Source organism: Octopus bimaculoides, chromosome 25 (assembly GCF_046866305.1).
Source record: "Octopus bimaculoides isolate indiv1 chromosome 25, ASM4686630v1, whole genome shotgun sequence".
NCBI classification, from domain to species: Eukaryota; Metazoa; Mollusca; class Cephalopoda; order Octopoda; family Octopodidae; genus Octopus; species Octopus bimaculoides.
The window spans coordinates 12,785,617-12,804,299 of record NC_142952.1 but is presented as its reverse complement, the minus strand read 5'-3'; the positions used below and the strand labels follow the sequence as shown (position 1 = coordinate 12,804,299).

Here is an 18,683-nt window from a genome sequence, read left to right as displayed (position 1 = left end):
TTTATCATTTGTATTTCATAAAGATGTTGGAGATTTTTATTGAAAATAATTCAGTTTTCAGACTAAAATTACATGGTGAGCTCAAATACAAAGAACTCACTGATGTAAAATAATGACCAGCCAGGAACTTTTGAACTAGAGATATTCTATGAACCTGTCATGTGTTAGCTGTGACTCAGAGTGTATGACTATAAAGAGAACACTAATATTTACAGGGGAGGAGAAATTTGATGTAATATGTTTTGTAAAGGCCATCAGTCACAAAAATACAGTGAACAGGCTTTGACTAGAATTCAAAACCAAGGAATATCTTTGGCCACAGATTTGCATGAGTAACAACAACTGAAATGGTGTTAAACAACAGGAGAAAGTATTTTCTTGGTAATTATTTTATCAATTGCAGAAAGATGAAAAGTGATGTCAGCTTTATCAGGATTTGAACTCAGATCAACCGGACATCTAATTAAATATTGTATAAGTATCCAGTTCTAGTAAATTGCTGCCTCGACCATTTTCAACCTCACAACAGACTGATGGAACATTTTGGATATAAAATATCACAGATTGCAAAGAAAAAGTTCCAAAAAGGCTATTATTAGTATTTAAACATGTTCCTCCACATGTTGCCCAGTGACAATAAAAGGTTATTATGACGAGCTGATAATCAGAGTCTATATACAAATCCATTTCTTTTGTTTTACAGTACACAACTGTCCTCACACATACATACACATAGCCATCATTGGAAAGTTCCTAGTTGTTTACAGATTGTTTCTAGTTCTGTAGTTACCCAGGTAGGTGGAGAGGCACCTCGATCTTGTAGTAACTGTAGTTTGTTCACGTTGCCCTGTAGTAAGTCTATGATGTTCCGATACTCTTCATCCCATATGTCTGAACTGGTCTTGGTCTTCAGTTTTTTCTTAAGAGGCTGCAAAAGAAGAATATTGTGCCTGAAGTGTAAGAATGTGTGTGTGGTGGGGAGGGAAGTATATGGAGAGATGAGTATGTAGGTATATGTGTATGTGTGTGTAGATATATATGCAGAGATGAGTATGTAGGTATATGTGTGTAGATATATATATGCAGAGATGAGTATGTAGGTATATGTGTGTAGATATATATATGCAGAGATGAGTATGTAGGTGTATGTGTGTAGATATATATGCAAAGATGAGTATGTAGGTATATGTGTGTAGATATATATATGCAGAGATGAGTATGTAGGTATATGTGTGTAGATATATATATGCAGAGATGAGTATGTAGGTATATGTGTGTAGATATATATGCAGAGATGAGTATGTAGGTATATGTGTATGTGTGTAGATATATATGCAGAGATGAATATGTAGGTATATGTGTATGTGTGTTGATATATATGCAGAGATGAGTATGTAGGTATATGTGTATGTGTGTAGATATATATGCAGAGATGAGTGTGTAGGTATATGTGTATGTGTGTAGATAAGCCTGTAGGTATGTTACCGTTTACCTTTTATTTGTTTCGGTCATCAGATTGTGGCTGTGCTGTGGCACCACCTGGAGTCATGTAGAAATAAATTAAAAAAACTGGCACTCTGTTATGACAGCGAGTGTTCCAGCTGATCCAATCAACAGAACAACCTGCTCCTGAAATTAATGTGCAGGTGGCTGAGCACTCCACAGACACGTGTACACTTAACGTAACTTCTCAGGGAGATTCAGCATGATACAGAATGTGACATGGCTGGTCCTTCTGAAATACAGGTACAACTTATTTTTGCCAGCTGAGTCGACTGGAGCAACATGAAATAAAGTGTCTTGCTCAAGGACACAATGCGCTGCCGAGAATTGAAATCAAGAGTTTACAATCTGGAGCCAAATACTCTAACCACTAAGTTATGTACCCTCACTGTAGAGACAAATACTGTTGGCAGGCAGTGCAGAGACAAACCTATTATTCTTTTACTTGTTTCAGTCATTTGACGGCAGCCATGCTGGAGCACCGCCTTTAGTTGAACAAATGGACCCCATGACTTATTCTTTGTAAATCTAGCACTTAATATATTGGACTTTTTTGCCAAACCGTTAAGTTACGGGAACATAAACATACCAACATCGGTTGTCAAGTGATGGTGGAAGGACAAACACATACATACACACACATATATATATATATATATATATATATATATGTATATATATATATACACACAATGGGATTCTTTCAGTTTCTTACTCTATTTTATCAAACCTGATTCTAACTCTTTACTTGGCAGATCCCAACTTTGGACCCCATAGATCCATGTAGATCCACTAAGATGGCACTACTCATGTGTTCAGTGTAAACTGTTTTATTACCCACTAATTATTCATCATCATCATCATCAACAACATCTAAGCTCTGTTTTCCATGCTGGCATGGGTTGGACGGTCTGACCAGATCTGGATAGCAAGAGAACTGCACCAGGTTCCAGTCTTATTTCTTCATTGCCCACAAGGGGACAAACAAGGACAGACAAAGGGATTAAGTCGATTACACCGACCCCAGTGTGTAACTGGTACTTAATTTATCGACCCCGAAAGGATGAAAGGCAAAGCCGACCTCAGCGGAATTTGAACTCAGAACATAGAGACAGATGAAATACCGCTAAGCATTTCGCCCAGCATGCTAACCCTTCTGCCAGCTCACTGCCTTTTGATTTGGCTAGGTTGATTTTGATTTAGCTCCAGTCTGATTTGGCGAGGTTTTTACAGCTAGATGCCCTTCCTAATGCCAATCACAGAGTGTGCTGGGTGTGTTTTATGTGGCACCAGCATGAGTGCTTATGCATGGTACTGGCATGGGTGCTTGTAATTAATATCTTTCAGTTAAGATGAAAATGGGAAAAGTAATAAAATGAATTGAGTAGAAAAACATTAAAAAGTTTGGGGTCCATGGGAGAATTCATTTTAATAGAAAGGGGTAATTGGTAGTGACAAGGATTAGAACCACTGCCTTACCTATATTTTATTGATCATACCATTGGGTACTCACTGAAGTAATGTTTAAACCTTGAAGCATCCCACCATTTCAAAAGTTGTAGCTCTTGTACCGCTATACTTTCTACATTAAATGTAAAGATAATAACTGATGTATCTTACCTCCTCAGATTCTGTATCTGACATGTGTTGAGCCTCAACTGTTGTTTCTTGATCCTGAAATAAAACAAAATTCTATTTTCTTAAACATTTCCAGAACAAATTTTATTAAGACTACAACTAAGTTTAGAGCAGGGGTCGCCATGGGCATATGGTGTAGTGTGGTTAAGAGCGTGGGCTACTAACCCCAAGATTCTGAGTTCGATTCCAGGCAGTGAACTGAACAACAACAACAACATTGAAAAATACCTTAGGAATGAGAACCCAGGTTTGAAATTTCCTTAAGACACCTGATGAAGGCTGGAGGGTATATCAGCTGAAACGTTGTGTTAACAACGAACAAGATGAGGACAAATATCCATCAAATGTATATAATGTACATAATTACCCATCTCTTAAATATAGAACTGTACTTAATTAATATTATTATTATTTATTTTCTTGTACACACCCAGTGGTGGATGAGGGGGGTCAAAGATTCCATGAAGGGGTCGATGGTCTAAAAAGTTTGGGGATCCCTGTGCTACAGGGTTAAACTGCTGGTTGCTGTATTAAATGTGTTGACATCCGTTGAAGTATTGTTTCCAATGTTGATGAAATGTCAAAATTATTTCATTTCTAAACAATTCTATTTTTTTCTGGCCAACAAATATACATTTCTATACATTGAGTGATTTGCAGCAATGTCATTGGAGAAGTGGAAGGAAGTTACATATCTTTTGGGATAACAAATATTATTTTAGTAACCACAGTACATGGCTCAATGGTTAGAGCATGAGGTAGTGAGTTCGATTCCTAGACCAGGCTGTGTGTTATGTTCTTGAGTAAGACACTTTATTTCACATCAGTCCAGTTCACTCAGCTGTAGAAATAAGTTGCGACGTCACTGGTACCAAGCTGTATTGGCCTTTGCCTTTCCCTTGGATAACATTGGTGGCATGGAGACGAGAGACTGCCATGCATGAGCCACTGCTGGTCTTCCATAAGAAACCTTGCCCAGACTTGTGCCTTGGAGGGGAACTTTCTAGGCATAATCTCATGGTCATTCATGATTGAAGGGGGTCTTTACCATTTATTTTTTTTAACTAAATATTATTGTAAATTTTTAATGATCCATACATTAAATGTTAACAGAGTAATTTGCACTGGTGTGGCCTCTAGATAGCATTAATATACAAGCAGCAAGATGGTAGAATTCTACCGTCTTAATGTAAAGGCAGCAAGGCAGTAGAATTCTACCGTCTTAATGTAAAGGCAGAAAGTCGGTAGAATTCTACCATCTTAATGTAAAGGCAGTAAGACGGTAGAATTGTTAGCATTTCGTCCTTTTTTGTGTTCTGGGTTCAATTGCTGCTGGGTTTGACTTTGCCCTTCATCTGTTCGAGGTCAATAAAATAAGTACCAGTTGAGCACTGGGGTTGATTTAATTGACTCAGCCCCTCCCACAAAATTTCTGGTCTTGTGCCAAAATTTGAAACCAACATAGCGTAATAGTACTGTAGTGGACTCTCTATGACCCACTTGCCCTCATCTCTAGATATCATTAATATAATGTAACTACAATTGTATCAACAGATGTAACAAACTCGTGAAGATTGGACATCACAGAAACTGTACTGAGATGTGCAAAAGTTAATGTTGTATTGTATATCATTCTTCATGATAATATGTGAAAGAACCTATGATGGTGATGAGGATGGTAGAAGTGTGGTAGTGGTGGTGGTGGTGGAAGTGATGGTAAATTGGAAATATGTCTGACCTTCAATAAATCTTCTGGACTATCTTCAGGTTGCTGTTTTTTATTTTGCTCTGGTTTCCAAGCAATCACAAAATCTTCATTGATGATAAGTCTTTGAGACGAGAGGTATTTGGCCTGCTTGAAACCATCACAGCTGTATGCCGTCTGCAATGAAATTGTAAACCACTAATTAGTCACGATGTACAATTTACCAGGGTGAAAAGGTCAGGGTAGAGTATTACAGATAAAGATACTATAACAGTGTGTGTTTGTGTGTGGTATATATGTATAGATAGATAGATAGAGAGAGAGAGAGAGAGAGAGAGAGAGAGAGAGAGAGAGAGAGAGAGAGAGAGAGAGAGCTATAGGTACTTTGACAATAAGTGAGACCATTCCAAGTTGTAGCTTCCATTTACTGGAAGCTTATAAAAGACATCATGAAAGTATCATGGTTGAATTGATTCAAACAAAAAATTCTTTTTTACAAACCAATGTGTGTGTATGTATATATACACACACATACATATATGCACACCATATATACAGTGTCCAGGCTGGTCAGATCTACTGACCACCACTAATGAAGTTGCCACAATCCACTGAACATAAAAGTCTATGCTCCCCAAACAACACAGTTCACAAGGAAATCTCCTTCAGTAGGGGGTGGGGGAAATATTTTTATTGGTAGGGGTGAATTACAAGTGTGGAATACAGCAGCTTTATTGTTTGTTATTCATATGTAACTTATGAGGTGGGCATAGCTGGAACCCGTTTGATCATAGTGTCTACTTGGTCAAAGCCAAATTGGGGCTAAACAACAACCCAGGCTCAGACAGATTTAATATCTTCTACACAGAAGCCAAATAATTCTTCCTTTGCAATAAAAGAAGAAAGAAGTTTACTTACATGATTTAGAAAAGTTATTGCAGTGTCCTGAAGTATTATTTCTTTTGTAGAATTTGACATTAGAAGACATTGTGGAACCAGAGACTCACAGTTGGTCTCCTGGGCAAATGAGGCAAATGCCTCAATAGCCTGGTGATGGAGCAGACTGTTAGAATCAAAGAGCAAATGTTGAAATATTTTTGGAAAAGTGGACCCCATTTTCGCAGAAACCTAAAAATAAAGAATTTTTTTTTAAAATCATTTTACAGATTTTTATTTTGATTATACTGAAAATTTGTAATAATGCAAAGTTTAGGTCTCTGACAATTATATCATCATTGTCAATTTAATGCCCACATTTCCATGCTTGCATGGGTCAGGCAGAATTTGTTGAGACAAATTTTCTACAGCCAGATGCTCTTCCTGTCATCAACCCTTACCTTTTTACAAGCAAGGTAATATTTCTCCAGGTCAGATGTGTTTTTACAGAAGGCTGAAAACAAACAGCAGTACCTCTTGTAGGATGGTGACACCTGTTTGCAATTATTATGCAATCACAAGGCAAACAGATAAATATGACATGGAATTCTTTCAGTTTGCATTTCCCAAATTCACTCACAAGGCTTTGGTTAGCTCAGGAGTATAGTAGAAGACACTTGCCCAAGATGTCACACTGTGGGAGTGAACTTGCAACCATCTAGTTGGGAGGTAAGTTTCTTAACCACACAGCCAAGCCTTACACACACACACATTGGGCAACAGCAGGATTAAGTTCCTAGCAGACCTAAGAATGTGGTCTAAGATCAATTCCTGATGGCCACTTTTTCACTGTATCCATTGCTTAATGTCCTCAGAAGTCATGACTGTGATCATCATCATCATCATCGTTTAACATCCGCTTTCCATGCTGGCATGGGTTGGACGATTTGACTGAGGACTGGTGAACCGGATGGTTACACCAGGCTCCAGTCTGATCTGGCAGAGTTTCTACAGCTGGATGCCCTTCCTAACGCCATCCAATGGATAAATATCTTTAAGAATAAAACGTTTTAATCAATTTTAGTATAAGAAATATTCTCACCCCAACCCTTCATAAACACACACACACACACACTCTCTCTCTCTCTCTCTCTCTCTCTCTCTCTCTCTAAAATATTCTTAGTAAATCGGTAATGCTCAATGTTCTAACAATTCTGCCAATCCACAGTGATGATGAGGATGATAAAAATAACAACAACAATAAGCTCTTACTTCATTATTTTGTAAGTCAACTTTGCCAATCTCTTTCAAAAACAACGAAGTAGCTAAACGTAGAATTTCATCTGGTTCCAAATCAAATAATTTTTCCAATGCGTTCAGAATCTGTTGACAAAATAAACAAGAATTAGTGACAACATTTAATCTCATTCAAGACCAAGTCAAACAAACAATATTGATTTCAAATTTTGGGACAAGGTCAACAATTTTCAGAGAAGGGAATAAGTCAATTCCACCCCCCCCTCCCCAGCATTCGACCTGTACTTATTTTGTCAACCCCATCCTGAAAGGCTGTAAGGCAAAGTCGTCCTCAGCGCAATATGAACTCAAAACATGAGGATGGGCAAAACATTGTTGAGCATTTTGCCCATCATGCTAACAATCCTGCCTGCTTGCTGCATTAAGTCAAACATTGTTGGTTTCAAATTTTGGCACAAGGTCAGCAATTTAGGGGGGGGAATAAATCAATTACATTGATCCCAGTGTTCAACTGGTACTTATCTTATCAACCCTGAAAGGATGAAAAGCAAAGTTGACCTTGGTGCAATTTGAACTCAGAATGTAAGGACAGACAAAATCTGACTAAGCATTTTGCCTGGTGTGCTAACGAGTCTGCCAGTTCAGCACCTGAAGTCAAACAATCAATATTAACAATACTGTAAAAACCCATGTAATTTGCGCACTTGTGTAATTTAGGTCGGATGTGTTTTCACAGAAGACTGGAAACAAACAGCAGCACCACTTGTAGGATGGTGACACTTGTTTGCAATTATTATGCAATCACAAGGCAAACAGATAAATAAATCTTGTGGGATGAAAGGTGGTAATATTATGCCAGTTTGGACAGAAGAAATACATAATTGGAAGGATTAGACACTGGAATTCTAAAGGAGAAAGGAACGGTAGAATTAAGTGGCTGTGGATGACAGAAGTATTTGTATTGCTTGTTGAGAGGAAGAAAATCCATTTTAGTTGCAGGAGAGAAGAGAGAAAGAGGATAGGTTTGCACCTGAAACTTTACCCATGTACTGTAAATAAAAGAACAATAATATTTTGTGTGATATAAGAGGTACATACGGAAGATATGTGTGCTGGCTTCATGACTGGGAGTAACTGGGCTGATGTAGCAAGAAGACTGCTGAGTATGAGAGAATGATAACACTTGCTGCCAGCTGAGTTGCTCAACTTTGGCTCAGCTGACCACATCATTGCCAGACGTTGTAAAACCAAATAATGAAGGGTGCTTCCTGATTGGGATAATGTCACCAAATATCGACTTAAACTGTGGAGGCACTTGAGGACATCAAGCTGTAAATGGAAGAAAGAATACCAGTTAAGTGGTTATCATTAAAAAGGACAGTAAATAAGTGTTATAGGTTCAAATCCAGCAATAGGCATTTTAAAAAACTGCATAATCATTTCTGAGCATCATAATAAATAATTATCTTTCAAATGAATAATTCAGTGGATTTTGAAAGGCAAGATGGACAAATATATACAAGGTATATATCGATAGAACTTGTTATAGTGGACTGAATGTGTTGTCACCCAGTTTGACAACCACCTTGTTCTTGGGTACTGTCATATGTTGTTTTACAATTATAAGTCAAGCAGCCAGATTTTACATGTGTGATCCGTTTTATTTACATCTCAGGGCTATTAATAGATGTGTGCACATGCACGCACGATTAAAAGGACATAATCCAGTGTTATGTCCGGTTACAGGTACACTGGTGCAAGCATTTGGATCACCTCTCCAGTCTGATGTTTCACCTTCCTTTCCAAGATTATCAGAGACTCTACACTGTCCCTCCTCCAACTCACGGCTAAAGAAATAATCTCCTTTGATTAAATGTTGTTGAGAAAGAAGTATAACTGAGTGACTGGGCAGAGTGTATTACTGGTATTTTGTAGATGCTGGAGATCTTAATTAGACAAATGAAAATAAATTCTCAGGAGATATTTAATTCAGTTATAAAACCATTTCTGTAAACATATTCTGTTTAATAGAAAAAAATAAAACAAAACACCATTAAACACACTTACATAAGACTTCATATCTTTGTCAGAGAATGTTTCCGAGGAACACAAGCTGTGGATGATTTTTGCACTGGTCTGCACCAACTCACTTTTAAGGGGAGATGATATTGTTTCTTGAAGTGTATCTAATTGTGCAAGACTCCAGAGAGAAAGATTGTTCGCTGGTGGGTATAACTTGAGAATTTCTTCCTAAAATACAATTGTTAGCTATAAAAACAGTTTTGAATATCAAACATAATATATATATATATATATATATATATATATATATATATATATATATATATATATATATATATATATAAACCAATGGAAATATAATTAAATCCTAACATATGGAACTACATTAAAAAAAAAAAAAATGTAGTAAGAGAAACTCAGTATAGTTGGCAAATTTTCTAAAGAGTATCTTTATAACAGGATCACAATCCTAAGACAACATATTTCACAAGAACATCAATAGTTATGGTTAGAAAACTGACTACTCGTATAATGAATTTTAACCCACACCAACTTTCTGTTTAGTTCATATTTTCATATACGGAAGTAAAGTTTACTGAGTTACATAGCAATTGCTGGTCAATTGTCCAAACACTAGTCTCGTGTATACACACAAGAAGTTCTTAAACACAAGTGGTCACTCACCACGTGTGATAGAACCTGGTTTGAGAACATCCAAGACTTGTTGCCTATTTGCGGCTTCTACAAGTCTTACATCTTTTCAATGTTTCTTGTAGTGCTATAGTGGTTAGGCTATTCAGCTTACGATCATAAGGTCGTGAGTTCAATTCCTGACTGTGCTATGTCCTTTAGCAAGACACTTTATTTCACATTGCTGCAGTCCACTCAGCTAGCAAAAATGAGGGGACCTACTTACAACACATTACAGCTTTCCTAGTGGTGTGAGGAGATAAATATATAAGAGGTGGAGTAATGGTATGAGGTGATGAAGAGATGAGAGTGAAAAAAGATTAGGCAAGATGTTAGAAATTATTTTCCCTCACCTGGTCGTTAATTAACTGAAACTTGAAGAGTCTGTGGTAGAGCTGAAGGACATGTTCATAAAACTGAGTCTGAGACCAGTCTAGAGCTAGCCACACAGCTGCCAGGATCTTCACATGGTGATGACACAAAGCAGCACTGCCATAACTATTAAGTAGAAACAATAGAGAAAATAGATAGGCTGTAAAGTAATATTATATTTATGTACAGCACAACAGAAGAACATTGTTCAATCTACAACCACACCAGAAAGTACAATAAGTCTTCTCCTATGTTTCCAAAAACCACCATCAATTAAGGCATATCAGTATTTCAGTTCATTTGAAATGTGAAAATAAATGATTCTGCCAAGAGCAGTTTTTTGGCGTTAGGAAGGGCATCCAGCTGTAGAAACTCTGCCAAATCAGACTGGAGCCTGGTGTTGCCATCCGGTTTCACCAGTCCTCAGTCAAATCGTCCAACCCATGCTAGCATGGAAAGCGGACGTTAAACGATGATGATGATGATGATGAATTAGATAAGTGATGAGATGTGAATGGCACATCTAAAACTTGTTGCCTATTTGTAGCTTCTACAAGTCTTACATTTCTTCAATATTTCATGTCATGTTACAGCAAAGGTGCGTGGCTTAGTGGTTAGGGCATTCGGCTCACAATCATAAGTTCAATTCCCAACAAAGCATTGTGTCCTTGAGCAAGACACTTTATTTCATGTTGCTCCAGTCCACTTGACTGGCAAAAATGAGTAGTATTTGTAATTCACATTCTGTGTTATGCTGAATCTCCCTGAGAACTATATTAAGGGTACGTAGGTCTATGGAGTGCTCAGTCACTTGCATGTTAATTTCAGGAGCAGGCTGTTCCATTCATGGGATCAACTGGAACTCTCATCCTCATAACCAACAAAGTGTTAGTTGATGAGGTGTTAGACACATACAAGTGTTGTGCTTATGAAGACCTGTTGAACTGAGTGAAATCGTAGTTGTGGCTAATGCCAGTGCCGCCTGACTGGCACCCATGCCAGTGGCACGTAAAAAGCAACATTTGAGCGTGGCTGATGCCAGTGCCACCTGACTGGCACCTGTGCCAGTGATATGTACAAAGCACTCACTACACTCCTGGAGTGGTTGGCATTAGGAAGGCCATCCAGTTGTAGAAACCTTGCCAAATCAGATTGGAGCCCGGTGCAGCCTTCCGGCTTGCCAGTTCTCAGTCAAAATGTCCAACTCATGCCAGCATGGAAAGCGGACGATAAATGACGATGATGATGAATAATTACATCTGCCTCAGTATCAATATTTTCTAGACAAGTTACCTGGTCAAAGGACTTCCTTCCCAAACCCCAGTTCTATGGAATTTTCTGATTCACGCTAATCACATTCTACAAGTGAATGATTGTTGAATGACAACTTACAGCAAATTAAAAAAGAACAGAGACAATGTAGTCCTAGATATACGACAGGGTGGACATGGTTGGAATGCATTTGATTACAGGTCTCTATTTCATCAAGATTTTTGACACTAGATTTAATACATTTTTGTTGTTTATTATAAGAAATCAATAAAGAACAACAATATAAATCTCAATATTCACCGTCCAATGAAACACCAAACATCACAGGCCATCATTTTACAGTAAGGATTACTGTGGAGTAAGTTGGTCAAGAGGACAGACTCCTGTAACAGACAACAGATTTATTGTGGGTGTGCATGTATATATTTTGTGTGTATATATATATATATATATATATATATATATATATATATATATAATAATAATAATAATATTAGGGAAAAAATTCCAAATTTACAGGGAAAAATTCAATTTAATTTATCAAAATTAAATTAAATTTCACAATATATAATATATAAATATATAATTTAGAGAAAAAAAACCCACAATTATTTAATTCATCCATGAAAATCCACAATCACATATAGAAAAATTTAATCAGTAAATACACTAAAAAGACCTATAATAAAAATCAAAAAAGTACAAAGTAATAAACATTAAAATATTTATTACTTATTATTACTAATTACTTATTATAAATATTAAAATATTTATTACTTTGTACTTTTTTGATTTTTATTATAGGTCTTTTTAGTGTATTTACTTATTAAATTTTTCTATATATGATTGTGGATTTTCATGGATGAATTAAATAATTGTGGGTTTTTTTCTCTAAATTATATATATATATATATATAAATAATATTTTTTATGATCATAAAACTTATAACTGATCACTGTGAAAAACAGCACTACTGTGAGGGCCTATTTGCCCCAATATTAGATTATTTCCTTTAGCCAGTACACAGTGAACGCTTATGCAATATTATTATTATTTACAGAATTGTAATACTTGGCACCACTTATCAAATCATCACAGAAAACACACATGCTGGTTTGTTTATATATATGTATATATATTGGGGGAGAGAGAGAGATGAAACAAATATATATTAAATATATATTTTAGATGAATCAAATATATATTTAACAAATATATATTAAAAATATTTTTAGATGAATCAGAAAATTTCCATTAAAATATTTGCATTGTGCAACAATTGATTAACCAAGGTGGACGTATCAACTGACCATCTTTTGAAACAATTACGTCTATTCTTTTCCATGTGTTGAGCAATTGAGAGTCACAGAAATGTTCTACATAAATTACTGATCATCAAATCATCCATTTATCTCACTCATTTTTAATATATCGATATGGGTTGAATAGGTCTGTAATGTTATGCCTCTTTGTCAATCCCAAATTGACATCATTACACCTCTGACATCCAGGATTCTAATTCATTTCTTCTTAAGTCTTCTTGGTTTATAGGGTTTTACGGGTTGTAGAAATATTTTGTTCAATAAAAAAATTGACTTTAACAATATGGTCAGTCCAGTACCTGTTGTGCAGGTAAAATCCAATTTAGTGTAATTTATTCCTGCAAAAACTTGAAACAAATGAAGATAGTATACTTTGCTGGATGGGTAATGTCACTGTGCATATATGACAGAGTGTAAGTGATTTGAGAGAAAAACTGGGTATATGTAGCATCAGATGCAGTGTGCAAGAGAGAAGACTGTGTTGGTGTGGTCATATAAAGTGTATGAAGGACAGTTGCATCAAAAGATGCCATTCTCTAATTGTAGAGGGAACATGGGGAAGGGGTAGACCCAAGAAGACATGGGATGAAGTGGTGGGAAAGGATGTACAAACATTGGGACTCACAGCAGGGATGACAGGGAACTGAGACTCCTGGCGGTTTGCCCTGCTTGTGAAGACATGCCAAGCTAAGTAAAAGTGTGGTTGCTCTCACACCCAGGCTTGTCCTTTGCAACCCTCTCCAGCTGAGCATCCCTTATCTTGTGGCTCATAAGTGCTGGTGCCATGTAAAGAGCACCCGTACTGGTGCTGTGTAAAAGCATCCAGTACATTCTGTAAAGAGGTTGGCATTAGAAAGGGCATCCAGATATAGAAACCATGTCAACACAGACATGGAGCCTGAACAACCCTTCAGCTGGTCAGCTTGTCAAACCATCCAACCCATGCCAGCATGGAAAACAAACATATGATGATGATTCTTTAGTAAGAAAGATGAAGTAATGCTAGGGAAACAAATCTGTGATAGCAGACTATTCAAAAGAATAAACATATTTTACTCTGACCTGACACTGAATTAACCAAACTTCAGCTTAACCTGGAAAAGGTTTAAGTTAACAGATATAAATAAGATGAGAAATTAGGGATACTCACAACAACGGCAAAATGCTGAGCTGGCCAACTGCCCACAAAGCCACAAATGTTGGTGCAGAGATATTCGTAGAGACCGGCGTTTCTTGAATTAAAATATACAACAAAATATCACCATCATTTGACATCAAACAATGCAAAAAGTAAAACCTCATTCACTAAAAACTACAACTACATGCCTACACTGAGATGGCGTTTCTCTTTCTACTAAAACACAAAAAAAAAGGGGGGGGGGGGGCTTCTGCCCCTCTGAAGTGACTAATTTCTTTATTGTTTATAAGGTAGCCATAACTGATCCTTCATATAACAAGTGACACTGACATTTCAGAATCACATACCAGTTACCTGGCAGGTGTTTCAAAGATATAAAGTGAAAGTCAAAAGAATTTTCCTCTTGGCTCATTCACTCAACAACAGACAAATAGCTGACCTTCCTACAAACACCGAGCAAGCAACAACACAGAAGAAAACCAACTAGTTTTCACCTGTCTCAGATTATGCAACACATTAAGTTGAAGGAGAAATCTTTTGCTTATGTCCAATTCCTTTTCTTTTACTTCTGTATCATGAACCACTTGCCTATGAATGCAAGTCAAACCAAATATTAACTTCACTTTCTACAATGCTGAACTCCTCTTGTTTAGCTTGTCTTAATAACAAATACATACTGGTCAAACAAAACATAAAACTGACCTATTTCTGTCTACCATGCCAACTTTAACATTTTTTCTACAACACAAATTATCCAATTTATTTCTTAAGACAAAACAAAAAATATGGACTTTCTCACAATACCTAATTTTTGTATGAATACTCTCTAATGGAACTTGTTATTTTTGCTTTTGGATTTTCAACATTTTCTTTCCACATATACTCAAAAATACATTTATATGAACTTTGTCTTGATTAATGAAGATCTGCTACATTTTTTTAATCTTGTCATCCAAAGATGTACTCACAAACCATGTGCTGTCTGACTACTAACTGGTTTGTTGTATCAACAAGACCAGAGGAGCTCTATTTCATGGAACAAAAGTGACATATTCCTTATTATTGTTATTCTTACCAATTTCTACACTGACTTAATTCTCTTCTCCTTCCCATTACATCATATCTCTCTCTTCTTAGATACACTTTCTCCATTATTTTCAACTTACGGTGCACCTACCTGAAATTCCTCTCAACCACTAATATACAATAATCCACCTGTTTTCCTGATATCTTAAAAAGCTTTAAAAGCTATGGCATGGTCCCTATTCACTTCCCTCAGACAAAAGAAATAAAATAAAAATCAAACCAGCTCATGCTTTTCGATGCTTAACATTCAAATCACAAAGCAACTAAATAAAAAAAAAACACAATATTTCATATTTTATAAAAGACTAAACTGACCTTTGAGGAGATCCAATGGCTGCAGTTATAGCAATTCTGATATCAGAGGCCATTTCAACTGAACCTTCACATAACAGAAATAATACAAATAAATATACAAAATATATTGAAAGAACAAATTATCTTTTTGTTTCTTATTCTTAGATGGTGGATATAATCTGTGGCGCAGTTTAACATCACTGGGTGGCTGTAAATGATATCAAGCCTGGCTCTGGGTGATGTTAAACATGACTCTAAAGTGTCTTTAGAGAAATCCACTGAGTCAACTTTCAATTATGATTATTATTATGATTATTATTATTATTATTATTATTATTATTATTATTATTATTATTATTATTATTATTATTCTGCTGAGGTTGACTTTGCTTTTCATCCTTTTGGGATTGATAAAATAAGTACCAGTTACATACTGGAGTTGATGTAATTGACTTACAACTGTCCCCAAAATTTCAGGCTTTGTGCTCATATTAGAAAGGATTATTATTATTATGATGGCAACAAGCTGTCAGAATTGTTATGGCACTGGGCAAAGTGCTTAGTGGCAGTCCATCCAGCTTTATATTCTGAGTTCAAATTCCACCAAGGTCAACTTTGCCTTTCATCCTTTCAGGGTCGATAAAGTAAGTACCAGTTGAGTACTGGGGTTGATGTAATTGACTTACCCACTTCCCCAAAAGTGCTGGCCTTGTGCCAAAATTTGAAATCATCATCATCATCATCGTCGTCGTTTAACGTCCGCTTTCCATGCTAGCATGGGTCGGACGATTTGACTGAGGACTGGTGAAACCAGATGGCTACACCAGGCTCCAATCTGATTTGGCAGAGTTTCTACAGCTGGATGCCCTTCCTAATGCCAACCACTCAGAGAGTGTAGTGGGTGCTTTTACGTGTCACCCGCACAAAGGCCAGTCAGGTGTACTGGCAACGACCACGCTCAAAATGGTGTATTTTATGTGCCACCTGCACAAGAGCCAGTCCAGGGGCACTGGCAACGATCTCACTCGAAAATCCTACGAAGGCCAGTCAGGCGGTACTGGCAACAGCCACGCTCAAAATGGTGTATTTTATGAGCTACCCGCACAAGAGCCAGTCCAGGGGTACTGGCTACGATCTCGCTAGCAAGCTAACAGAATCATCACCACGCTGGGCATAATGCTTAGCAGTGTTTCTTCTGGCTCTTAACATTCTCAGTTTATATGCTACTGAAGTTGACTTTATTCTTCATCCCTTCAGGGTCTATAAAATAAGTACCAGTTGAGCATTGGTGTTGATGTAATCAACTTCCTCCACCTTCAAAATTGCTGGTTTTATACCAAAATTAGAAATTAATTATTATTATTTTTATAATTGTCAAAACAAAAGTGAGGATACGTGGCCTAGTGGTTAGGGTGTTGCATTCATGATTGCGAGATTGTGGTTTCAATTTCTAGACCAGGTGGAGCATTGTGTTCTTGAGCAAAAACACTTCATCTCATGTTGCTCTGCAATCACTTCAACACCTGACATATGGCACACCATGCACCTGTTCAGGCAACATCAATTGGATGGAGGGAGTGAGCTCATACATGTAATCAATATAAACAAATCCTGTATGCACGTAGTTTAGCAAAAGCTGAATACTCATACATGTCCTCTTGGACGGGAGAGTCCATCATTAAAACAAATACCAAATTAGTAAGACGGTTTTGCCGATTCAAGATAGAAACAAAAAACAATGAGGAAAATAAAATTGTCTAAAATAAATTACATTTCTGTAATGTTTTAAATACACTTGCTAAAATGTTGTCATAACAACGTTCTCCTGGAAATTTCCTTGGGGAATACCAAACTTCTGTGACGTCATCTACAAAGACAACAAAGATGAACACAATAAGAAGGTTTTAAACCAGATCAGTGGTTCCAACCATTTTTTACCCATAGACCCCTTTTGATTCCTATTTTATTCAGGTGGACTCTCATACCCATTCAATGTGTAAAAAAACTCCAATTATACTTTTATAATTAATTATTATTAGGATTTGTATAAAAAAACAAAATTGTTAAAATATTTTGTGCATTGCAGAAGTATAAGCAATTTATTGCTCATAAATTTTAGCAACAAAATTTTATATGACCCCGCCCAAGGGTCATATGGCCACTGGTTGAGAACCACTGGACTAGATCCGATATAAAGATATAAGTTAAATTAGAAACATAGTGGCAGAAGTTATATCACCTTACCTTAGATAACATGTTACACCACCCACCTCTTCATCCTCAACAGTTTTATTTCTGCTTGTCCATTCTGACCCATTTTAAGTACTTTGCTCTGTCAACAACTTTGTGTGGTCCATCAGTTTTGGTTTTCCTCTTCCACTTGCATCATTTGAAACTTTTTCACCCATTACCCACCTCCCTTCATCATCATCACCACCGTTTGACATCCATTTTCCATGCTGGCATGGTTTAGAAGGCTCGACTGGATCTGGTAAGGCTGTGAGCTGCACCAGGCTCCATTGTCTGTTTTGGCATGATTTCTACAGTTGGATGCCCTTCCTAACTAATGCCAATCACTTTATAGAGTTCACTGGGTGTCTGTCTTTTATATGTCACCAGCATGAGTGCCTCTTTATGTAGTACCAGCACAGGTGCCTTTCACTGGTCACCAGCATGATTACCCTTATCACTCTTCACACATATCTGTCCATCATATGTCCCCTTCATACACACCATTTATCCATCTGGCTAGGAATGAGTTAGGACAAAATAAGCAGACAAAGTGGTACTTACATTTTGCCTTTGGAAGAAGATTTACAACCATAATCTGAAGCAAGATTCTTGGTAATGCCAGGTCAGGATCTAAATCTGTCAAAGATATATGATATTTTAGATATACAAGGAGTGCTGAAAAGTTCCTGGCTTTAAGGGTATTGCGAAAGGCCTGGCTGGAGGCCCAACTTTCCATGTTCTTTTACAGGGCTTAGAAAAACTGAAAGATCACAGCAATAAGTGTGTGAATCTGAGAAGGGGAACATGTTGGATAAAATCATAATTAACTGATCCTCCTGCATTTTCTTTTACCCAAAGCCAGGAACTTTTCAGTACCACCTTGTATAATAACAGACACCTGTAATAAATGGACAGACATATATAAAAAGCACCTCAACAATGATATATTTGCTATTAATCAAACAAATCAGAAATATAAATGGAACACCTACCATTTTCATCAGCAGTAACTAAAATGCAAAAATGATAGTTCAAGATGAGTGTCGTTAGAAGTGGTTGTGTGGCATTTAATAACTGGATCTGGATATCTCGTTGACTTTGTTCAATAAGTTTTGGAGCAGCGAGAGAAGGAGGAGAAAACCTAAAAGAAAAAAAAATATAATTTATAAGCACAGGCATGGCTGTATGGTAAGAAGCTTTCTTCCCAATCACATGGCTATGGGTTCAGTCCCACAGAGTGGAACTTTGGACAAGTGTCTTTTGCTATAGCCTCGG

General features: G+C 36.8%; 1 protein-coding gene across 1 annotated transcript in view; it reads right to left on the bottom strand.

The window, feature by feature from the left end:
- Window positions 1-373: 373 nt before the first annotated feature.
- LOC106880227 (FIGNL1-interacting regulator of recombination and mitosis) overlaps window positions 374-18,683 on the bottom strand; it is a 35,179-nt gene continuing 16,869 nt past the window's right edge. Inside the window, exons 12-25 of the mRNA XM_014930091.3 lie at window positions 18,401-18,549; window positions 17,970-18,044; window positions 16,948-17,043; window positions 15,198-15,261; window positions 13,809-13,890; window positions 11,636-11,718; window positions 10,045-10,189; window positions 9,047-9,229; window positions 8,078-8,308; window positions 6,995-7,105; window positions 5,765-5,974; window positions 4,880-5,023; window positions 3,124-3,177; window positions 374-928 (exon numbers count right to left, since the gene is read on the bottom strand). Of these exons, the coding sequence (XP_014785577.1) occupies window positions 740-928; window positions 3,124-3,177; window positions 4,880-5,023; window positions 5,765-5,974; window positions 6,995-7,105; window positions 8,078-8,308; window positions 9,047-9,229; window positions 10,045-10,189; window positions 11,636-11,718; window positions 13,809-13,890; window positions 15,198-15,261; window positions 16,948-17,043; window positions 17,970-18,044; window positions 18,401-18,549 (1,816 nt within the window). The 3' untranslated portion in view covers window positions 374-739. The remainder of the gene's footprint in view (window positions 929-3,123; window positions 3,178-4,879; window positions 5,024-5,764; window positions 5,975-6,994; window positions 7,106-8,077; window positions 8,309-9,046; window positions 9,230-10,044; window positions 10,190-11,635; window positions 11,719-13,808; window positions 13,891-15,197; window positions 15,262-16,947; window positions 17,044-17,969; window positions 18,045-18,400; window positions 18,550-18,683) is intronic.